At 36.2% G+C, this 25,653-nt stretch overlaps 1 protein-coding gene across 2 annotated transcripts in view; it reads left to right on the top strand.

The window, feature by feature from the left end:
- Positions 1-25,653, top strand: part of LOC106869338 (serine/threonine-protein kinase 10) — a 220,233-nt gene that overhangs the window by 87,888 nt on the left and 106,692 nt on the right. For both annotated transcript variants that reach the window (XM_089348059.1, XM_089348060.1), the window contains exons 5-8: positions 17,022-17,098; positions 20,335-20,452; positions 23,535-23,616; positions 25,216-25,338. In XM_089348059.1, the coding sequence (XP_089204185.1) occupies positions 17,022-17,098; positions 20,335-20,452; positions 23,535-23,616; positions 25,216-25,338 (400 nt within the window). The remainder of the gene's footprint in view (positions 1-17,021; positions 17,099-20,334; positions 20,453-23,534; positions 23,617-25,215; positions 25,339-25,653) is intronic.

Here is a 25,653-nt window from a genome sequence, read left to right on the forward strand (position 1 = left end):
AAATACTTTGTGTTTTTTTTGCTATGATGCTTTATGTTCTGACTTTAAATCCAACTGAAGTGAATTCTGATTTTCATTTTTCTAGAGTAGAAGACATTTAGTTTGCATCAAATACAGGAGTTAATTCTAATGATTATGCTCACATCCAATATTCATTACTTTGTACCTATGCTAGAAATCATTGTGGTAATGGAATGTCAAGTATATTGATAAGTTTTTGAGAATTGACTTTCTTCCAAGATTTAGTCCTTAGCTAAAACTTTTCACTTATATTGTGTTTAGACTTTTACTAAAAGTCTGAACAGAGCAATTTCATATTGACATTTCTTTATAGCATGGTTTTTTTAAAAATAGCTTTTGTTAATTTATTATTATGTTTTGGGATTCATTCTTGACCTGTAAACTATCAAACTTCATACATCGAGTGCCATTTAGTTTTGTGCTCCATTTTCTTATGTTATTTCTGTCAAGAAATAAGGGCAAGGGTGCTCTGTACTCTCACCACTCCTCTTGTCTCTCATTCCAAATCCCATTTTCAATACTCTGCTCTCTGTCTCCTTTCTCAGAATTGCAAACTCCTACTCCAATTTACATTTTTCTTATAGACACTAACCTGCAAATATTTACTGAATATCAATGTGTGGTACACACAACTTGCTATGCAATATGATATCAAGATTTGGTCCATGAGTATCTTTAGTGGGGTTCATCTTGCTGCAAGCATTCAAAACATTCAGTTTCCATATCACCTTTTTTTTTTTTTTTTTTTTTTTACCTATGCCCATTGGTCTGCAGACAAATGTTTAAATTGGGTTTGGGAGATTCTGCAAGCTAATGGGCATTGCCTGTCTGTCTGCCATTGATTAATTTAAGAATGACAAAAATGAGAATGTAATATGAGAAATGACGAAAAGGTTACTTCCTCCTCCTCCTCCTCCTCCTCCAGACTGCCGTTGTGAACATCATTATAATGAACACTGATCACACATTATGATCATCACCTTGTTCACCATTGTTCACTGCCTTGTTCACCACCGTGATCGCCAACCTTGTTTACCACTACAATCACCCATATCATTTTGTAAGAAAGAATCATTATTATTAGAAAACCATATGTACATAGTTACTGGTGAATGAAATTTGTCATTTTGGAAATGCATGAATGATACAAGTTCTTATTCTCTTTTATTATCAATTTGTAACTTTGTTCCTCTACATCATTAAGATAATAAGTTGACAACTATGGTAGATTGCTAGATTAAAATGTCTTACATTATTTAATTTCATTAAGATTTTCGAGCGAGATCGTTGCCAGTGCCCCTGGACTGGCTTGTGCGGGTGGCACATAAAAGACACCATTTCGAGCGTGGCCGTTTTCGTGCGGGTGACACGTAAAAGCACCCACTACACTCTCTGAGTGGTTGGCGTTAGGAAGGGCATCCAGCTGTAGAAACTCTGCCAAATCAGACTGGAGCCTGGTGTTGCCATCCGGTTTCACCAGTCCTCAGTCAAATCGTCCAACCCATGCTAGCATGGAAAGCGGACGTTAAACGATGATGATGATGATGATGATGATGGCAAGCTGGCAGAGTTGTTAACATGGATAAAATGCTTAGCATTTCTTTTAGCTCTGTAGTACCGCATAGTTCTAGACGCCATGTTGGAACATTCATCTGCGCATGCGCAAGGATTAGAGCCTGCCGAAGACCTGCCAGAAGCCCCTTGTGCGCATGCGCAGTCATCAGCGGCAGCTAGGGTTCACCACCATTCACTCTCTTCGATCATGGCTTCTGACCGGGCAGGACACAACTTAGAGCAGCTCCGTCGAGAATGGGACTTTTAATGGCGAGTAGCACTGTGAGTCTGTAATAATGCCTTATTGCCTTGGTGCCTAACTACCAACCCCGCTGCTTCTTCATCTAGGTGTTCACAGCTACCGCTAACCAGAGATGGAACGTTTACTCAGAGAAATAAATTATTATTGTTATTTATTCAGAGAGATCTTGTCCTCACCTTTTCCTTCAATGAATTATGTATGGAATTGTGAAGCACCCAGCAAGTGCTAAATCACATTTTCTACAGCTCTTTATGTTCTGAGTTCAAATTCCATGCACACACCAAGATATTCTTTATCATCATCATCATCATATGTCCATTTTCCATGCTGGCATGGGTTGGATGGCTTGACAGGAACTCGTAAGGTCTAGGGCCACATCAGGTTCCGTAGTTTGTTTTGGCTTGGTTTCTATGGCTGGATGCCCTTCCTAATGCCAACCACTCCACAAAGTGTACTGGGTGCTTTTCTATGTGGCACCATCACAGGTGATTTTTAAGAGGTATGAACACCAGTGCTTTTTACATGGCACCTTGGTTTTAGGATCTCAATTCTGTTGTGGTGGCGGATCTTCTCAAGTAGAACAATGTGCCACATAACTCAATCCACTGTTATCTCTTTCATAAGGTTCAGCATTTTGAGATCAGCCTTCAAAACTTTGTCTCATGTCTTCCAGGGTCTCCCTTTATTACAACTTTCCTTCATTTTAAGGGATTGACACTTCTTTATGCAGCTATCTTCATCCATTTGCATTACATGACCAAACCAGCACAGCCTCCCCTCTTGCAGACTGCATATAATTCCTCTTATGTCCAACTCCTCGGTCATGAGTGGACGGCCATCATATATATATGATTAATCAAAGGACATACTAAGTATGTCTACCTGCTGGAAATTAGGTAGACATACTTAATATGTTCTTTGATTAATTTTAATCCTCCAGCTATTTAATGCATTTTTTTTTTTTGGTGGGGGGACTGCAATTATATATATTATTGATTCTGTGATTATCATTTTTAAAATTGCTACACTGGATAATAACAGAGTTAATGATATCTTCGAAAATTAATTTTTTGTGAATTATTTGCTCCGTATATGTACACACATATATATATATATATATATATATACATATATACATAAAGTTTTTATGTTGAGTCCTTTTTATGTTTTGTAACTTAGTGGTTTGACAAGTAGATTGATAAAATAATTGCTTACACTGAAGTTTTAGTATCAATATGATCAACTAAATCTTTTAAGTTGGTGCTTCTGTATGACCAAAGTCCAATGACTGAAATCACTAATTTTAATAACAAGAGCACTCACAGAGTGCAAACCTCAGCCAAGGCAACACCAACGTCCTCTCAACGATTAGCCGGAGATGATTTCTAAAATGAGAATATCTGAAATAAACTCAACTGCTCTCACAAATGAGAATATTAAAAATGAACCAGCCTGCTCTCAAAAATTAAGTAAGAAAAGAAACAGGAAAAATAATCCAGAATCCTTGTCCGGTACCGGATCGATCCGAAAATCTAATCAGTTTGTGCTAGACATGAGGCCAAACATCCCTGTAAGTTTCATCAGAATCCATCCAGTGGTTCTTGAGATATTTTGTCCACAGACAAACAAACAAGCACGACTGAAAACAATACCTCCGTCTTCACTGAGGCAGAGGTAATTAATACTATCTTTAGAATGAACCTAGTTTGAAACAATTAATAAACAAGGCCAACAGGAAGTCTATGGCAAATAAAAACACACTTTTTGAGCTCTATAAAGGATGTACAGGACTTTAAATATAACTGTCAAATCAAATCTTTTTATTCTCAAGGTTTAAAAAAAGAATCTAGAAATATATCAAGATTTTCAATGTATAACAAAAGAAGTACTAGGAGTATGCACTAAATATTCTATTATTATTATACTTGTATATAAATTATATACCTGGGTTACTTTCACAACCTGTTTGTTACTTTTGATTCTTGATTTATATCTGAATTTCCAGATATTATGAGGTAAACTTATTTATGAATACTAGACTGTTAGGTTTTAGATTTATATGTAATTTTACAAATGTACTAAATGTACTTTGTAAGTTCACAAGGTAGGAACTAATTTGTTTTTAATTGGTTGGGTAAGTATGGTTGTAAGTTTGATATTTCCCTTTTTGTTGTTGCTGTTGCTTAGCCCAAACCATGCTAGCTTGGAAGATGGATGTAAAATATTGATAATGATGGTGTGTGTGTGTGTGGGGGGGGCATTGGTGTTAGGAAGGGTATCCCGATGTAGAAATCATGCCAAAGCAGACAGTAGATCTTGGTGTAGTTTTCTGACTTGCCAACTCCTGTCAAACATCATCCAACCCATGCCAGCATGGAAAATGGACATCAAATGATAAAGATAATGATAAATATATTCACACACATCTAAGTACGCAATCATATTCATTACAGTTTCATGTTTTGTGTATGACAACATGCAAATGTGTTGAGAGAAAAGTTGGGCATAAGAAGCATAAAATGTATACAAGAGAAAAGACTGCTGGCATGGTTATATGATTTGTAAGAGGACATTTGCATAAAGAAGTGCCAATCACTAAATGTGGATGAAACTTGAGGAAGAGGGAGACAAAGAAGATATTGGATGAAGTAATGAAGACTGACCCTGTTATCTCCTTACAGAGGATATAACAAGGACTGAGTTGATTGGTGATTTGCTGTACTCGATAACTGGACATATTGCATTGCCACTTTTGTGCTACCAGTTAACCTTCTCTTTGGCACCACTTCCTTTGTCACCCATGCCACATCCTCAATGTCATCCCTCACCATTTTATTTTCTACTGGATGCCCCTTTCCAATGAACTCCATCTCATATCCCAGAGCCATATGATTGTGAAGTAGACATTTTAACCTCACAGCATGTAACCATACTCCTCCCCACCACACACAATTATATAATGAACATATGTTTATTCTCACAAGACATGTGCCCACAACAATGCATAACCCCATAAACTCACTTGCTATGCTCATATCTGCTTAGCATAACACATCATACATCCTCATGCACATATACCAAAATGGCACATATATCGACACAGTCTACCTATACAGATGATGAACATAACTAACAACCCAACAGAGTAGGCCTCTTGCATAGTTACTAACCTGTAAGAAATACCAAACAAATTTCTCTCTCCCTACTTAAAAAGAAAAAAAAAAAAAACGCATTGGGTAACACTGATACACTAGCTGAAATACAGAGAGAGAGAGAGGGAGAGTGGTCATAGCTGGAATGTTTTTCAATATTAGGTCTGCTCATTCAGAGCTCACCTTAGGTTAAGCAAGAAACACCTACTAAAGCTTTGGTGGACTCAGCCTTGTGTATGAAATTGGGTAGACTTGTTGGATGGACAGTACTGGTCCTTGTGTGGCAGATTATGTGTCACCAGGTTTAACACCACTAGTTGGTCCTTGGGTGTTTTTAGCAGAGTCCATGCTGTTGCATGCATCTGTACTAACACTGTGGTAAGCTTAGTAGCTTCATCCAATGCTCCTGTTGCAGCAACTCTTGTGGTTCTTCCTCCTATTCCATTCCAGTGTTGGTAGCCCTTCTTCCCTGATTAGGCCATCAAAACACACAACACACATACAAACAAATATTTAAAGATAAAATTGTTTTATAACTGAAAGTACTTTAAAAAACCTGGTTCAATCTCTGCTCAGTTGATCACTTATTTTAATATCATTTTTCCCAAAGAGCAGTGATCGCAGAGTTAACAGAACACTGACCAAACTCTGTATTCATATCCTGGTATTGACTCTGCATTACAGTCATGGTCAAACACCTCTTAGAGACTAATTCCACTTAACCTTCAGTAGATACTATGAATGGCACTATTTATTACTCTGAGCAGTTGCAGCACTGTGGAAATAAGATCTCATTGGCTTATAGTACTGAGTTTATGATGGATCAGCATCCCACCAGTAGAGAGGGTGGGTATTTTTTGTTAGAGAAGCTAAAGTTAAATGCTGGTTCAATGGTTCATTGTGACCAGGAAACAGATTAGCCCTTTTTAATAAAATATTGAAAAGTATGGAAGTACAAGTCAATAAATAAGACGAGACTGTAAGTTGACTTAACTAGGATGCTGTAGTAGTGCTGCAACATTGTGACAGTATTCCAACAAAGCCAGAATCATAATACAAGTACCAAACCATTTATCTGGCAAGCCTGGGATAGGAGTTTGTCTGGATTTCTGGATACAGGCTAAGTATATATTTAAAATAAAAAAGAAACAATGATAAGCAAGGGATAAAACTGTATTTAACAGGTACAAATTAATACACTTCTGAAGCAAGGTCTGTTTGATCTCTATTAATTTGTTTAAATTTCTTAAAATAACCTGTAAAGAAAGCTTGTTAAACCTATATAGGATGAAAATTAAGTGAAGAATAGAAATGAATATAATTTCACTTAATAGATACAGGTATAAATTAATACAAGATATGCTCAACATTCATATCCTGAGTCTTAGGGCTTCTTAAATTAATCTATTTCATTGTTATGATTAATTACTTGCATGTTGCAGAACTGTCATTTCTGAACAAAACCACATCAAAAGTATTACTTTATGACAAAAACAATGAAATAAAAACTATAAGAGGCAGATAACATTCAGAAAACATGATAGGCCACAGAAAACACCAGAAAAAGTAGTCGCATAATGAACACAGCTGTAACTACTAAATTCAAAACTAGATAATTTTAGAAATAACTGGTTTTCTGGATTATCCAGATTTCTGGAAGCTTGTTAAGTATTCAGTATCACCATCATCATCATCATTTAATGTCCGCTTTCCATGCTAGCATGGGTTGGACGATTTGACTGGAGACTGGCGAACCTGATGGCTACACCAGATTCCAATCTGATCTGGCAGAGTTTCTACAGCTGGATGCCCTTCCTAACGCCAACCACTCTGAGAGTGTAGTGGGTGCTTTTTACGTGCCACCGGCATGAGGGCCAGTCTGGCAGTACTGGCGACGGCCATGCTCAAATGGTGTTTTTTACGTGTCACCTGCACAGGAGTCAGTCCAATGTTTTGTTCACATGTCACCGGCACAAATGCCAGTAAGGCGAAGCTGGAAGCGATCACGCTCAAATGGTGCTTTTTACGTGCCACCGGCACGGGAGCGAGACTGCTGCTCTGGCAGTGATCCAGCTCGGATGGTGCTGTTAACGCTCCACTGGCACGGGTGCCAGTCATCAAATTTAGTTCAGTTTCGATCTCACTTGCCCCAACAGGTCTTCGCAAACTGAGTTTAGTGTCCAATGAAGGAAAGTTGGCATGGGTGCCAGTCATCGAATTTGGTTCAATTTCGATTTCGATTGCCTCAACAGGTCTTCACAAGCAGGGTTTTGTGTTCAAAGAAGGAAAGGTACGCATAAGTGGGCTGGCTACACCCCTGGCAGAGGCCATGGTGTATGGTCTCACTTGTCTTGCCGGGTCTTCTCACGCACAGCATATTTCCAAATGGCTGTTCGTACACATGCGTCATACAGTCTACCTTTTACTCTGAGCGAGAGGGTGAGCTCTCTGAACTTTGCCCAGGCTATTCTTATTCTAGCAGCTACACTCTCTTATTGCTCCCAAATCTTTAACATTGTCCTCATTGTCTCTCTCGAACATTCACATAATCTCATTATCAAAGGAAATTCCATTTTTATCATAATCTTTGTCTGTTAGTCAAACTGCTACCTGTGTTGGACACATGTTCATTCTATTGACCTAAAAGCTCCTTAAATTGCAATTCATATTCTGTTCCATCTGTATCATTGGAACTGTCATACATTTGAAAAAATTTCATCATTTACTTGAAATACCTTCTCATGTGTCTTAAACCCATTGCACAATAATATTTGGGAGTTTGAAAGCGCCTATCTTTGTTAGTTCCTGGTTTTCTGATACTGTCCTTATGTTTCACAATTTCCTTATATGTATTTTAAATAACTTATTTAGTGAAATGTCTAATGGCTGTGGAATCTCTAGAGATGACTTCCCGTCTTATTTAAGTGAATCTGTAAAGATAAAATTACAGGAAAATGAAACGAGATAGAATTGATCTCATATACAAAACAATTGTCGACTCTTTAGTTTTTTTTTTTTTCATCCAGCCAAACATGTATTTAATACATTCTTCATCCCTTTAAATGAACTTCAACAAGCATACCATGTGAACATTTTTCCTTTGATATACTTTTTCTTCCAAGTATTACCATTGATTTAAGTTTTATACCATCAGTTAGGCATACTAAAACTGCAAAATGTTGCCATTCTTGTCCAGTTATTTTAACACTAATAGTGGTGTTTTTCTAAAAAGTTCACTGGTATTACCACGCAGGTTGATAAAATATTGGAGTTTCATTCCTGTTTCTTTTTGTCAACAATACATACCCATGTCTGCATCAAATGATTATAAATTCATGGAATTGTATAGTTTATATTCTCCATATTCTTTGGTAACTTTTGTATAATATGGGTTTACTTATGCAGTGCTTTCATATTTCTATGTAAAAGTCTGATACACCATTTAGCTGAAGCATGGAACTTTTGAATAATATTTTATTTACTTATGCCTCTGAAAAGCTGTAATGCTTTTATTCTGATAGCCATGGGGACGATAGCAAGTACTTTCAGCTGTTAACATACCCAAGTATATAAATCTTTTTCCAGTTTCTTATATAGAAAGACACTACAGCATTTAACTGTGTTCATTTTTGGCATTTTCTTGAGTGTTTCCTTTTCTTTCTGTCAATCCCTTCCTAATTTTTCCAACACATAAAGCTCTCTCTCATTACTTCCATTGTCCATATACTTCAACATATTCAATAACACACAACTTAAAACCAGCCTCTCCGTTTGTTGTTCTGCCTTAAGTGCTCATTGTTTAGTTTTTTCTTTTGTCTCTTTTTCTTATCAGAAGTAGAATTAATTTCTTAACACTTCTGGTGCATATATAAAGAGGTTCAGACTAATGTATCATCATAAGTATGTTTGTTTTGTAACAGAATCAAACTCTACTTAAGTGGTTGTGTTTGTTTTTGTGTGATGTCAACAACATATATCTGTTTACAGTATCAGCATCCAGATTTCATAGTAGCATAACTGATATGCCCTACACACTCAATTGTTTGTTGATATGTGTGTGGTGCAAATTTCAGGCCTAGATCCCTGATGGTTCAGTAAATAAGTTACATGTGACTTTCCATGCAAATTTTTGAGTAAGAAACTGACTTACCTATGACTATATATTCTAATGTCAGTACAGAACATACTATTGCTTGGTACTCTTTGTCCATTCATATCACCACATGTTCATATTGGTGTACTCATCTCTTTTGCACGCACCAAACTTAACTCATTGGCATACACAGATCTTCCACATTTAGTGCTCTTATCTCACATACCGCAGTGTGGTATTGTACATTTTATATGTTTCATAAAACCTACCATTTGTATGAAGAAAGAATAGTTTTGTTGCTAGAAGAGGTAATAGTTCCTGGAACTCCTTGCATCTCTTTGTTATTCTTGCTGTTATCTTCTCACTATTTCTGTCTCTAGCATTATTTAGCTAATTTATGTCACCAAAACAAGCAAGCAACTAATTTATTGACATCATTTCTTGGGGCTGCCATCTCCTCTTTTTGACTATTGTAGTGTATCTAGTTTTCTGTCAGTCTCCCAGAGATCCCACTACATTTTTTATATATCCAGTTTTTGTAAAGAGTAGTTATCTACTTATTCTTTTAAGCCTTTGCAGTTGGAGTCAGATTTTGTTTTCTAGTACTAATTAATATTTAAAGTAGTTTTAGTGTTGATCACTGAATTATAGACCATATTTCCAGATTTTGATCCTATTTTATTCCCTGCAGCTCTTTACAGATTCCCTACGGGAACCAGGTTGCCAGAGTGATTAATATTTCTGTTTGGAAAATAATGAAAAGCAATATATATTACATGCCAACATGAGTATATATTTGTGTACAAAGCTAGTTGCTTTTGAATTGTTTTACTAAGAATATATATGGCTACATATTTTTCTTATATCAGGTTTATCTCTTCTGTATATCCTACTTAAAGAAACAGTCTGTTTCATTAAGTTAATGGGCCCTGATACTGAGTTAAACCCCTTGAAGCATCGTTCTCCTCTGTAAAGTTATAATGTCCAGAAAATAATTGCAATTTCCTTTAAACAATTATCACAATAAAGTATATAAGTTCCTGTTCGGAATTGAAACTAAATTGCAGATTTCTACTGACACTACAACTGATGCTGATCTCATTTTACTTGTTAATTATTTGAAAACAGTTTATAACGAAGAAAAAGGAAGATGTGACATACCTAGTGGTTGTAGTAACATTGTTAGATTGTGGAACCAGTTTATTATTTTTTTTATGGAGTTATTCAAGGACGTCACTCCTATTGTTTTCTTCAGACTTTAACAAAACACTCATTAATATTGCTATTATCTAATATCAGGTTATCCTTGATCAAGTTGGTCTATGATCAAAAGTGTAGCAGTTGTGATGACCCTATCCTTTCTTTTTTTCAGACAAGGTATTTCAGGTTACATTTTCCAGTGTAAAAGGAAGAATTGGCTGCTATTTTTAACAGGTTGAAAGACCATGTAGATGCTTCTGTTTCAGCTTGTACTCATTAATATTATCTTAGTGCTGTTATGGTGCCTACTTAGAGCTAGGCGAAGTGCCTTGGCCACAGTATTAGTGAAAGGATATTAACCTATAACTCCACAACTGCCTCTTACGGTATCATGTTAACTGTTCAGTATATATAAGTAGAATGAAATGTTTCTCAGTTGAAATTGGAACATCATCATCATCATCATCAATGTTTAATGTCTGCTTTTTATGCTGGCATGGGTTGGATGGTCTGACTGAGGGCTGGCAAGCCAGAAGGTTGTACCAGGTTCCAATCCGATCTGGCAAATTTTCGACAGCTGGATGCCCTTCCTAATGCCAACCACTCAAAGAGTATAGTGGGTACTTTTTACGTGCTGCCGGCACGAGGGCCAGTCAGGTGGTACTGGCATCGACCATGGTGTTTTTATGTGCCACCGGCGCAGGACCAGTCAGGTGGCACTAGCATCAACAACACTTGAATGGTGCTTTTTACATGCCACCAGCATGGGTACTGATCAGGCGGTAGTGTCATTGGCCGTGACAACAATTTCACTTGCCTCAACAAGTCTTCGTAAGCACAGTTTATCGCCCAATGATCGAAGGGTACTCTTAAATGGGTTGGTTATGCTGCACTGGCATAGGCCACGGTTACGATTTCACTTGGCTTGCCAGGTCTTCTCAAGTACAGCATATCTCCAAAGGTCTCGGTCACTTGTTTTCGCCTCGGTGAGGCCCAATGTTCGAAGGTCGTGCTTCACCAGGTCTTCCTTGGTCTACCTCTTCCACAGGTTCCCTCAATCGCTAGGGTGTGACACTTTTTCACACAGCTGTCTTCATCCATACACAACACATGACCATACCAGCGCAGTCGTCTCTCTTGCACACCACATCTGATGCTTCTTAAGTTCAACTTTTCTCTCCGGGTGCTTACACTCTGTTGTGTATGCACACTAACATTACACATCCAGCAGAGCATACTGGTTTCATTCCTCGCAAGCTTATGCATGTCCTCAGCAGTCACAGCCCATGTTTCACAGCTATGTAGCATGGCTGTTCGTACACATGCGTCATACAGTCTACCTTTTACTCTGAGCGAGAGACCCTTTTGTCACCAGCAGAGGTAGGAGCTCACTGAACTTTGCCCAGGCTATTCTTATTCTAGCAGCTACACTTTCAGAGCATCCACCCCGCTACTGACTTGGTCACCTAGGTAACAGAAGCTATCAACTACTTGTAGTTTTTTCCCCTGGAATGTGATGGAAGCTGTTCTCTGCACATTTTCAGTGTTTATAGCACCTGAGCATTTGCCACATACAAAAACTATCTCCCCAGTTAGCCTTCCTTTGATATTGCTGCACCTCTTATGTGTCCATAGCTTACACTGGGAACATCTTATGGAGTTTCTACCTATTCCTTTTCTACAGATTGAGCAGGGCCATCTACCTGAAGGGATCTGTGGTTTGTCTGCCTTCCTACTTATTAAGACTTTGGTTTTAGCTAGGTTGACTCTAAGGCCCTTCGATTCTAATCCTTGCTTCCACACCTGAAACTTCTCCTCTAGTTCCTATAGTGACTCAGTAATTAGAACAAGGTCATCAGCATAGAGGAGCTCTCAGGGGCATCCTGTCTTGAATTCCTGTGTTATTGCCTAGAGGACTATGATGAATAAGAGTTGGCTGAGGATTGAACCTTGGTGGACCCCTACCTGGAATTCTTCACTATACTCATTGCCAACCCTCACCTTACTGATACCGTCCCTGTACATGGTTCACACAGCTCTCACTAACCATTCATCTATCCCTAGTTTCCTCATTTACCACCAGATAAGGGATCGGGGGACCCTGTCAGAGGCTTTCTCCATGTCAAGGAAAGCTAGGTACAGAGGTTTATCTTTGGCTAGGTATTTCTCCTGCAGCTGTCTTACCAGAAATATAGCATCAGTAGTGCTTTTCCCTGGCACAAGCCCAAACTGCATCTCATCTAGACTGACTCTCATTACCTGATACAACAACTTGATACTTTTGTATCTAATGCATCACCTTTTCCTTTGTAGCAGTTGACTATGGTGCTGCTATACCAGTCATTGGATATGACTCCTTCATGTATCACCTGATTCACTATATGGGTGACTAGACTATAGCCAATACCGCCAGATATTTTAAGCATCTCTTCAGTGATTCCTGATGGGCTGGGGGCTTTCCCTGTCTTCATACTTTTAATTGCTTTATCTACCCAAGGTGCTGTCAATTTGGATAGCTGGTCCCTCTGTTGGGAACCAGGTTACAGATTTGATTCTCTGGGAGTTTGTCTCCGTTCTAGAGTGTGGATATAAAATCAGTATCGGTTTTATATTTCAAAGTACTCTCATTTGTAATTATCTCTTTGTGGCCAGTATAATGGAATTGTATCCTAAGATATATTACTTGAATACTGGAAAAAGTGGTTTCAAATATTGCTGGTGAATGTGATGTTTTATTGGATGCAAGTTCTGTAGAAATAAATTCCAGGTAGATAGGTTGAGGTCAGAATTGGATTTCACCTTTTGGTTGTAGTTATTTCACTTTTGTTACAAATGCTCTTAGGAAAGGCATGAACATTGTGATCTCACTTTCTCCTTTCTCATTATGAATCTAGTGCATTATGTGTGTGTGTGTGTGTGTGTGTGTGTGTGTGTGTGTGTGTGTGTGTGTGTGTGTGTGTGTGTGTGTGTGTGAAAGAAATGTTTGAAATTGTATTGAGTTCAAATAATGTTCTTATATTCTGTTACTAGTTTCAACTATTGGACTGCAATCATGTGAGGAGTGAGGTGAGGGTGGGCTACCACCAAGGTATTGTAGTCAATTATTTTGACTTGATTACTTATTTCAGCTTGTCTTTATTTCAATAATCTGTATTTATTGAATGACTAAGTTAAATGTTTAGCACAAAAAACCACAGCTCAGTGTGCTGTTTTACACTGGGTACACACACATACATACTCTGTTATATTGAAAATGTGATAGTGTTCTGTTATTATTAGTATTATTTTCCTTTTTAATTAATGACTGTTCCTATTTACTTATTAATCTTTTATGTTAGTTTGAAACAACATTTTCCTCAGCCCACCTATATTTTAAAGCCTCAGCTTCATTTTCTAAATGAAGTTGTGATAGAGGCGTATTTTGCCACTGTTTTGAACATCATAAGAAGGAGGTCATGGGAATGAGGGAATGACTTAATTGATAAATCCATCATTACTGGATTTGAAATTGTTTAATGGTTAACTACAGTTACTTTCATAGTTTGTGTGCTTTGTCAGTGTGTTGAGGATTGTATCAAGGAATGTTAGTTTTGTTTATCTCCCACTTTATAACATGAGTAACTTACTGCATGCAAAATACCTTGAATATGAAATATATTGTAAAAAGGAGGAAATGATTAAACATTATTCTATACATGGACTCTGATGCTGTTGATTTTGACAAATAAGTTTCCAGTGCTTATGATTAATGGAACTACCCACCTGATAAAGTTTAGTGTAAGTGGCTGAGTATTCCACATGCTTTTACTCATGATATAATCTTCAAGCAGAGTCAACATATGACTGGGTAACAAGGTTATGTCATTAAGAAGTTTGCTTCACAATCACAGGGTTCCTGGTTCAATCCCAGTGCTTAGCATGTTTGATAAATGCCTTCTGTGATAGCCTCAGATCAACCCAAGCTTTGTGAGTGAAATTGAAGTAGATGAAAACTATGTCGAAGGCCATCTGATGGGCTATAATTATGATGTGGGTGTTTGTATGTACTTGCTCTTTTGTCCATGTATGTGTACATACATGTGTGCTCACACTCACCCCCCTTCTCTTTCTTTAAAAAGTTTCCCTCTATGTAAAGCTTTATGATATGCAGAAAATAACTAAAATTTCATACATTGTGGCATTATTATACTGCTAGCTATTGTTGTAGAGACCTGAAGGCTACACTTTGTGAAGCTTGTAGTTGTAGGCTCTTAGTGGCAGGAAACATTTCCTTCTTTAAGTTCACTTACTATGTACCGCTATTCAATTTAAAAGTTGTAAAATGAAAGACTCTCTCTCTCTCTCTCTCCACTTCTGTGACTGCTGATTCTGTCTAAGGAGGTAAAAAGTTTGTTTCTTCACCACATGGTTCTGGGTTCAGTCTCACTGCATGATATAGGTAAATGTCTTCTATTGTAACCTCAGGCTGACCAAAGCCTTGTGAGTGGTTTTGGTAGATGGAGACTGAAAGAAACTTGTGTACGTGTGTGTGTGGTTTTGTGTTTGTCCCCCCCCCTCCCCTTGATAACTGGTGTTGGTTTGTTTATGTCCCCATAACTTAGCAATTCTGCAAAAGAGACAAGTAGAATATGTACCAAGCTTGAAAAAAAAATTAAGTGCTGTTGTGATCGTGACTGCAACACCCTAGCCACTAGGCCATAAAATCAATAGAGCCAGTCAAACTGATGAAATATGATTGTGGTCACTAAACTTGCCACCAGTGGCTGCCAAATCTCCAAATTACTCCTTATAATTTGGAAGAAAGAGGAACAACACTTGGATTATGTAGTCCTTTTAAATATACCATTCTCATCCTGCTTTTGAATTGCAGTACATATTAGGTAAACAAAAAGCTTTAAGGGTAACATGTTTCCTCTCACAAATTGTCTACAAATTTATTAAGCCTTGTGATCTCCACAGTAACCAGCAGTATAATTACACCACGGTATTGTAAAATGTAGTCGTTTTATGCATCAGTTAATATGGTCCATGCCAAACAACAACTTCAAAAGTTAGTCAATACCATTCAGATACGAACTTTTACCCAACCCTTGGTAGCATGGAAAACAAACAAAACAATAATGATGAGGATACCACTGCCATGCTAGGACAGGATGAGTTGGATAGGTCTTGGCACTAATTGGGATCTTTGTCATCTGGAATACACAGCAACAAAGAACACATGCTTTAAGGATCAATAATAAGGGGTGGGGATGAATTGATTTTTTTAAAGAACTATTTCTAAGGCACATGCTATTTATCTTAGGAATTCTTGAGTTATCTCCCCTATTGTCAACCAGTTTGTTGTTCCATAGATGAAATTTCAAAACCATTTCTATTTGTAATAGTTGTTGTCTAGTCCAAGACCAGCCTTCATTGAAAATATTCGAACCATGTCCTGACCATATCTTTTTCAGGCAGTAGAACATTATCCAGTCTGTCCTTTTTTTTTTAAAGACTAGTTTAATTTGAGTGAGATTTGGCCAAGGGGGTTTGATGTCCTGCATGAATTCATAGTTGATGCCCGTCTCAAGAGAAAAAAAAAAAGTAGTTTTAATAATTGTTATTTGATCTGCAATTTAAAAAAATATTTTTTATTCATTGCTTCATAAAATAGGTCTAATAAATTGTCACTTTTTCAAATAACCAGGGTTAATTTTTGTAGTATAGTGTTTTTTTTTAAAGTTTGATGGTATTAGCTTGATGATGTCATACTATCCCTTCAGTATATCCTCTGCATCTTAGCTTTTGTCTGTCGTGTGATTTGATATCACTATTTTTACCCTTGGTTACCTTCAACCCTGAGTCCACTTGCTGAATGTTTTTGAACCAGGTTTGATAACTTGATAAACTGATATCTGTAAGGGAGTACAGATAGAAGTGGCTTTCCAGCAGATGCCCACCGTCCAGTTCTGACAGTAACATTATGGTAACATTATAATGATAATAATTTCAAATTTTGACACAAGGCCAGTGATTTTAGGGGTAAATAGATTACATTTACTCCAGTGCTCAACTGTTACTTTATTTTATCAAATCTGAAAGGATGAAAGCCAAAGTTGTAAGAGCTGGAAGAAATGCCACTAAGTATTTTGTTCAATGCACTAACAGTTTTCTCAGCTTGCCACCTTAATAATGATAACAGCAATCCTTTCTACTATAGACACAAAGCCTGAAGTTTAAGGGTGGAGGCAAGTCAGTTACATCAATCCCAGAGCACAACTGCTTCTTTATTTTATTTCACCTGAAAGGGTGAAAGGCAAAGTCAATATTTTATGAAATACTTGTAGACCATGTAAATGGTTTCCATATTTGCATGAGTTGGTCATAATTTGATGAGGTAGATATTTTTATGGCGAGATGTCCTTCCTGTTGCAAACTCTTATCTGTTTCCAATTAAAGCAAGTTTGTCTGTGATAATTTACATAATTTTTATACAATGAGTATTTCTGACCAAGATTTGTGTAAAACTTAAAACCAGTTGAGTCAAAATAGGAGTTACTGATGAATAATAAAATAGAAAAACTAAAAGTACTTTTGTTTAGGTTGCTAATATTATTGGAAAATTGATAGACGCCACACTCTGTTTTCATTTCTGCATTCAAACATTTCCTATCCAGGAAAATCAGCAGGTCACATTTAGTATATTTGCCATATGATTTATGCTTTTCTAAATCCAAATTTTTCTTTCTTTCTTCAGGATGGCCCCGGAAGTAATCCTATGTGAAGCTATCAAAGACAATCCATACAACTATAAAGCTGACATATGGTCATTAGGTACGTTCCTTCATCATATAAACATATACTTACTGCTTCTGCTCACTAAATTTGTCATTTATTATTATTGATGACTTAAGAAAAAAATATTACACCATGACCTGACACTTAGTTGGTAACTAAGTATATGACTATATACTTTACAGATGATTTCTAACTGTTTTATGTGTTATAATTCTTGACCCAGCTTAAACATGGTATAACTCTATAATCAGTGGTTATTCTGTATCCGTATGCATCTATCCTTATCCTATTCAACCATACCGTCCATCCCATTTTATCAGCTCTTCCTCACTGCTATGTTATGATGACAACTAGAATTATTATGCACAAGTACATTGTTAATAGTTTCAAAATAAACAAAAGTCACTTTATAATAGTCATTAACTACACATCACTCCATTGTTTAACTTGGGTAGTTATCAGATTTTTGGAAGTGAAATCAAGAGAATGAAATCTCGTCTTAAATATCAGTTGGTCTTCCAACATTTCAGGAAAGCTGAAAAATCTGCTTCAAATATTTCAAAGTTCTTTTACTGGTCACATATGTTATTCTTGAATGTGTATAAATACTTAATTTTGTTTAATTTGGAATGGTCACTGCCAATACACTAAGCAAGGGGTAAAAATCAACAAACAAAATAAATGGCATCTGTAAAAATTTAAATTCAATTCTTCTTTCCTCATTACCCTTGTAGGTGTGAATATAATATATGAACCAGCGTCGCCTTCCTGGCACTTGGCCGGTGGCACGTGAAAAGACGTTTTAGCGAGGTCGTTGCCAGTGTTGCTGGACTGGCTCCTGTGCAGGTGGCACATAAAATACACCATTTTGAGTGTGACTGTTGCCGGTACCACCTGACTGGCCTTCATGCCGGTGGCACGTAAAAGCACCCACTACACTCTCAGAGTGGTTGGCGTTAGGAAGGGCATCCAGCTGTAGAAACTCTGCCAAATCAGATTGGAGCCTGGCGTAGCCATCTGTTTCGCAAGTCCTCAGTCAAATCGTCCAACTCATGCTAGCATGGAAAGCGGACGTTAAATGATGATGATGAAAGTATATTAATGAAAATATACTGTATCTGTTACAAATTAAATTTTACCAACAAATACATTTGTTATATTCTGTCTTTGTCTCTCCTCTTATTATCTCTTTGTCTTCCTCTGTTTCTTATGCATAGTTGTATACAGCAATAGATATGTCAGAAACATCATCATCATCATCATCATCATTTAACGTCCGTTTTCTATACTGGCATGGGTTGGACGGCTTGACAGGAACTGGAGAATAAAAAAGGAAAGGGGAAATGAGTATAAAATAGGAGGGGGTGATTTTCATTTTCTCAGTAGCCTGTACTTGACTTTTGAAATATGTTCCTACTTTAGGGAGTAATGAAAATGCTTACATGTCTGTTACGAATTCTTGTAATGATGTCATATACTGCACTTGGAGCTGAACCTATTCCCCCTCCCCCCACCCTTATTCCTCTAAGTAGTGAGAGTAGTTGAGTCAGAGCCATACAGAAATTTGATCTTCACAATTACAGAAGTCCTCTGTATTTTATAATTGCTTCATTGCTTTAATTTCACAATACAAGAAGTTGGAACCAAAATAAAACAAGCAAAAATATACAAAATAAATGGAAAAAAAGTCTTTTGGAAAGGTTAAGAAAAAGATGTCACCAAATTCTCTTGGTTGATAATTAAATGAATTTTTGGATGTATTTAACATATTTAAAACATTTTCATGAGGGGAAGTTATTGGAAATGAAAGGTAAAGATTTCTAACCTGTTTGATATTATCAGTTTTAAGCAACAAGTTCTTTTAATTTTCTTGAAAAGGATTGGCTTAAATGTCTTGTGTAATTTTTATTTTTAGATTTAGAAATTTGTGATTCTAAACCTTGATGCCAATTATTTATTTTTTTCTCTCATTAAAAATAAAATTTTTTGATATTTTTAAGAGTCTTGGCTAATTTTCTGATGCTCTAGTAAACTCCCGTTAAGCTGATTCAGCAACTTTTATTTCTTCAGCTTTTATCATTTTGTGTTCAATATTTGTGAACATAGGTTTCTTGAAAAACATGTCATCTCATCTTCTATATTGTCCTCTATAAATTTAAGACCTTTGCCTGTAAATAACTGTTTGTAAGGGCTGCAAAACAAAAAGTTTATAGTGTGCTGAGTTTATGAACCTTTGATTTTAAATTGAAGACACTTCATTACTTTATGCTAATGCCACTAATATCTTTGAAAAATACATCACATGAGCTCATTCTCCGTGGTAAATCTATGTTTAAAGCTTTGCTCAAGCTCTACAATAACCAGCTTCCTGATTCTTCCCCCTCAGAATGTCAATTTTCTGGATTACCCCAACTTCTTGCATTTTCTTGCAGACTGCGACCTACATATATCCAAATTAAAACAATTTATTTTTTAAAGTTTTAACAGATTACTTCACCACTGCTAACATCTGTTGTTTTATATATGTATCTTCACAGAAAACAGTGAATGTTTCTTACATTTTATCCCATTTATTTAAATCTTATTTTACTTTGATTGTGAAGAAAGGTCACATCTTATGAAAGCCTTAGAAGAGTAGAGGAAGTGATTAAGATTAGTGAACAAAAGTGGTCTTTTAAGGATTCGAGCTTTATGTAGTGTGAAAATAAACACGACTAGACTAGAACAATTGGCATGTGCAAAGATAATTAACAATAAAGGTTGGCGTCGTCTGTTTATTACTGTTCAATAATTGTGATAAACTTTCAGGCTAAACTGAAGCATCCAGAATTTTGGACAAGCCTGTCCTTTCATATATTTGACTATCTTCTTGCCCATAGGCATATTTAAATCCACCTGACTTGTTTTTGCTGTCAATACTATCAAAACCTACTGGTGTCCAGAAACAGACACATTAGTAAAGAAAATGTATCCTACCTTGATTGCCACACTGCACTTCATACAATTAACCATTGCATGTTGCAGCTGCAGTGTGGTTCTAGCTGGACAAAAACATGTGATCCATGAATCACACTTACTTATGTGGCCAACTATAGATGTTCCATAAAGTTGTTTGTTTTGGTCCGAGACTACATAACAACAGCAACAAAGACCACAACAGCACATATACTAAAAACAAATTTTTGTTATGAGGGAAATACATAGAAACATAGTATCAAAAGGAAAATTGCATTGTTCTTCATATATTTTCCCTTTTTTTTTTTCTTTTACAGGTATCACTCTCATAGAATTTGCTCAGATTGAACCCCCTAACAATGATATGCATCAAATGAGGGTGCTAATAAAAATTCAGAAATCTGACCCTCCGACTCTAGACTATCCTTCCAGATGGTAGGTGTTGATTACAGACATGTGCACATATGCGCGCTCTGCATTTTGTTTCATATTTTTTGCTAATGTTCTGACAATTGATATTTTGTTACTCGATTGCGCCAAATTCAATTTTCCCTTCGATCTACTACTAAATATATCTTACATAATCTGGTAAAAATTAAAGATCAACATGTTTTCAAATAATAGAAAAATAAAAAACTTTCCCACCACCTCCATAACATCACACCCGCATGCCTGATGCTAGGCAAAATGGCTGAGTGCTGAATTTTAGTGTGATTAACTCAGGAGTATAACGTAATATAGGATTTGAACTTATAATTATGTGATCAGGAGTCTGACGTCTTAACTAGCAGCAGTTTTACCTCAAATGTCTGTCATTTTTACTATATAGATACATACTTCCAGGTCTTGCTTTTGCCCTGTTTCTAGCAGCCCTCTTCATCAGGCCAGCCTGGTGTGGATGCTGATTTAGTCACCAATGACCTGACATATTAACAGGTTGTACTTGATTACATATTACCAGTAGCACTGAAAGTACCCTAACATAAATGTGCGTGCGTGCACACACACACGCGCACACACTTTTCATTTTTCATGGAAAATTGAGAAGCGCTCAATGCACATCTCTGCTAGAATTGTTTGGTCTGTTAGAATTGTGTGTCATTAAACAGGTTTAATTCCACATACCTAAATGTTTTATATAGTTGATGTCAGTTGACTTGAAATTTTCAGGCACTAGGAATCAATTCTGTCAGAGCAACATGCAGTTCTCTGTCTGTCTGTCTCTGCATGTGTGTGTGTGTGTGTGTGTGTGTGTGTGTTTGTACTCTGTAAACTAGTGGTCATTAGGGAGGACCTCCAACTGTAGAAACAATGCCAGCATGGAAGGTGGACATAAAATTATGTAGTCTGTGAATGTATGTAAATACACACATACACACAAAAGCTTTCGTTTGTAACCTTCTATATATTAAAAGCTGATCACAGGCATGGCCGTTTGCTAAGAAGTTTGCTTCTACTATAGCCCCAGGCTGACCAAAGCCTTGTGAGTGGATTTGGTAGATGGGAACTGAAAGATGTGTGTGTGTGTGTGTGTGTGTGTGTATTTGTGCTTGCCTATCACCACTTCTTGGCAGCTGGTGTTGTCTTCTTTACATCCTCATAACTTAGCAGTTCAGCAAAAGGGTCCGATAGAAAAAGTACCATATTTAAAAAAGGTAAGTACTGGGATTGATTCGTTTGACTAAACACTTCAACGCAGTTCAATGACTGAAACAAGTAAAAAGTAATAAATGATAAAAGATGATATTTAGCAAAGACACATATACGAGCTAATAGCGTTCAATGTCAGTCTACTTAGTTTTCTCCCTTACACAAACACTTACAATGAAGGAAACAAGTTCCAGGGAGATTATTCATGTGTGTATATATTGTTGACATGATAACCTTCAAAGCTGTTATCATCTATTATCTATATATATAAAGATGAGAATGTGTGTGTGTATGTGTCTGTCTGTGTGTCTGCGTGAATCCCTAAAACTTGACAACAACACAACCAATTTCATTCAAATTTTACACATGCCTTACTTAGGGTCCATGTAGTGTCTTAGTTCCCCCCCCCCCCACCCAATTTTAACTTCTTGCCAAGTGCGACCCCAGAGCAATATCATATCTCCTCCACTATTGCAGTATTACATGTCAAAAGTGAAACAATAACATCTCTATTGTTATGTCAGATATTTTCACTTTAATAGTTTCACTTTAATACTGAAACTATTAAAGTGAAACTATTCTCACGTATATACAGGCATATATACATACATACATACTTACATATATATAATATATATATATTATATATATATATATATATATATATACATCTGGTGCTCCATGACCTCCATTTTTCAGGAGCAAAATCCTTTTAACAGGTTCCATAAGACTGGGATTTTGAAATCTGCGCATAAAGATCAGTAGTATGGGATACATGTGTCATGATTACAATTTTTTTAGGGTGTGTAAAGAGGGAAAGAACCCTCATCTGCAATTTTGTGAATCATAGGTATTCCAGTTCATTAGAGAAAATATAACAGAAAAGTTTAATTCTTCCATTGCATGTAACATGGGCAACACCAGGTATCTCTGCTAGTTTATTATAAATTACTTTTCTCTGTTATCACAGCTAATCTTATTCTTGAAGCAGAATCCTGCAAGAGAAACATTCCAAACTAAGAATAATTGGTGCAGTTAGCGATTTTTTAACATAATCCCATGCTGCTTGACAGTATAGAAGCACAAACTTCCACTGTCCTTTAGGAAACAACCTTGCAAAACTAAGAAGGGAGCAAGAAATATGTTGTCTTCATTATGAGCGATGGATGCACAAATTGTACCGTCGGGGTCTTTGGCAAAGTGACAGATGTGGTGGTTGCCCAGAATTATTTGTATAAAATTGATAATTGGTATTTTTTGTTATATAGCTCTTGTTAGTACTAGATGTGCTGTAACAAAGTCATGACAGTTAGAGCAAGGAAATGAGTGCTGAAAGTTAAGGAAGACAGACCTCTACTGGCTACAGTAAATTTCTGTTTTTGTGCAAAAAGTTGAGTTCAAGAACCATGAGTAAAAGTTGTGATACTGCTTGGCAGTAAGACATGGATATTGAATGTGGAAGATCTGCTTGATACAGCATGAGATGATGTTTAACTGCATAAAGAAATAACACAAATAAGGCAGGTCGTTAAAGGTATCAGCTGAGACAATTAGGCAAGTATTGATATATGATATGAATGCTGATAAGTGTTAAGAGGTTTAAAAAAAAAAAAAAAAAAAAAAAAGAAAGAAATGTCATGTTCTGCCAGTTGAGTTTTCTTGGAAAGAGGAAGACATAGTGGAGATTGAAGTCAAATTTGAAGATGTTGGACTTCAGAAAATATTACAAAAGATTGAGACTAGCGTGATAATATGCTGGACTGCAGAGCCATTCAACACACACGTTTATAGAATGTATTCATTCTGTTATTTATTAAACAATCTATGTTGAAATCTCTCTCTCTTATTCGTACTCTTTTCTTTTTAGGTCCCCTGCATTTAGTCATTTCATCAGCAAGTGCCTCATCAAAGATCCAGCACAGCGTCCAACGGCAGCTGAATTGCTACAGGTGAACTAATTAATCAATTTTTTTGCCACTTTTATTTGTTTAATTTCCATAAGAATTTAATTTCTTTTCTCTGTTTTAGAATGTTGACTTTTTTTAAAGCTGCCATTTTCTGGTATAGTTAATTATTTTCATATATCATTTGTGTTGTATCTTCTAGAACATTCACATTTTTCTGTTGGTCTTGAATTGGCACAGTTTAGAGTATTAAGCAAAATGCCTTCTTACATTTTGAGTTCACATCCCACTGATGTCAGTTTCGCTTTGCATCCTTCTTGGAGCAATAAAGTACTAATCTAGTGGTGGATGGCAAAATCCTTAGGCATCAAATGGAATGAGTGTGATATTTGTTCTGGCTCTTTGTGTTCTGAGATCAAATTCTACTGTGGGTAGTAGCCAAGTTTAACATCACCACTTGATCTTTGGAGCTTTTAGCTGAGTCTACTCTTTTGCAAGCATTTGGGTGAAGTCTCTGGTTTGAGAATATCTTCTTTCCTCCCTCTCATCAGTCAGAGAACCCCTATAGACCATTTTTTTCAACCTTCTACTATGCTCCATCTTGTTCTCTTCTTTCTGTTTTTCTCTTTGTTTCTCCTACTTACACTTTATCCATTCTTCCACTTCTTTCTCCCTCTGTCTGTTTAGTTTACTGCTCATTGTAGAATCCTTTTCTCATATTCCTTTACTAAAGACAAAGTATTGAGCTATGACAGTGTTGTAACTTTAATGAGTGATTCATTGTCTTGCAATGCCCAGTTCATTTGCTCGTATTGTAAAATCATCCAACAATTGGCTATCATCATCATAACTAGGTTAAATTTATAAGTCATCTATTTTATCTTTATAGAAAACTGGCTTGATGGATTGTTTTTGTGATTTAGAGAGGATTATCTTGAGTTCATAAATATAGATATGTAATCATTGTTATCTTTGGCATCAACCACACACATACATGTGCAAATTGACCAATCTTGGCAAAGATTTTTTTCCATAGATATTAGAATATATTCAGGTAAACCAAATTTCTTTTGCAGCTAATAAGCTACTGTTTAGCAGTATACTAAAGGATGGATTTTAAAGTAATAAAATTACATGTCAATTACCAATTCTAATTTGGTTGCTAGTCTTGCACTAAACTGCTGGAAAATCATTACACATATATACACTCAGTAGATTAAAATACTTCATCTTACAGAGGATGTTTATTTATATTGGATATTGGAAAGCTATATTCATATTATCTATATTTTGCTATACAGTACTGATATGTAATACATATTACTGTATCATGAGTATTTTTATATTTTCTTCACAATTTACTTTCTATTATAATTTGTCTGGCAGATGTTTTTAGTTTTGCATTTACACTGATGCACATGTGAAAACATATGTACAGACATGGAAAATCACACATTCTGTCACTTATGAATATATGCATATATGTACAATTGCATATGTATATACAGAGTCATACTCTTACAAGAGGGCAAGAAAAACACACAAATATTTGTCCAGGTAAAACACAATTGCTGACACACCTTGAAATAGAATTGGTTCTTTTTCAATTGGCAACTATCTAAACTTTGTTTTTTGTTATTTCAGCATCCTTTTATCAAAGCTTTTACTAACAAGAAAGCAATATTAAACCTGTTGAGTGAAGCAAAGGCTGAAGTGGAGGAGACAGTTCTTGAAATGGATGATGAAGAAGATATAAAGTCAATCAAGGTTCACAACAGACATTTTCCCTTTTATAATAATTCCTTCCTTAAGAAATTTGATCTTTTTTTTCCTCCATGCTTTTTGTTGTCATTTCCTTGTTTTTTTTTTTCATTCATTTTTTTTCCTTATGTTCATTCTGTTTCTTTCCCATTTAGTCTTTTACTTAGTCTATTGTCCATTTAGTCTTCAGCCTCTTCTTTATTTTGCCTGTTCACTGTTTTATCCATTTAGTCCTTTCCATTTTCAGTTTTTTACTCTTATGTATGTATGAGTTCATATGTTCATTTAGCTCTTCAGTTGTTACTTTATTTGTTCACTCGC

The sequence above is a fragment of the Octopus bimaculoides genome, chromosome 2 (assembly GCF_046866305.1).
Source record: "Octopus bimaculoides isolate indiv1 chromosome 2, ASM4686630v1, whole genome shotgun sequence".
Taxonomy (NCBI): domain Eukaryota; kingdom Metazoa; phylum Mollusca; class Cephalopoda; order Octopoda; family Octopodidae; genus Octopus; species Octopus bimaculoides.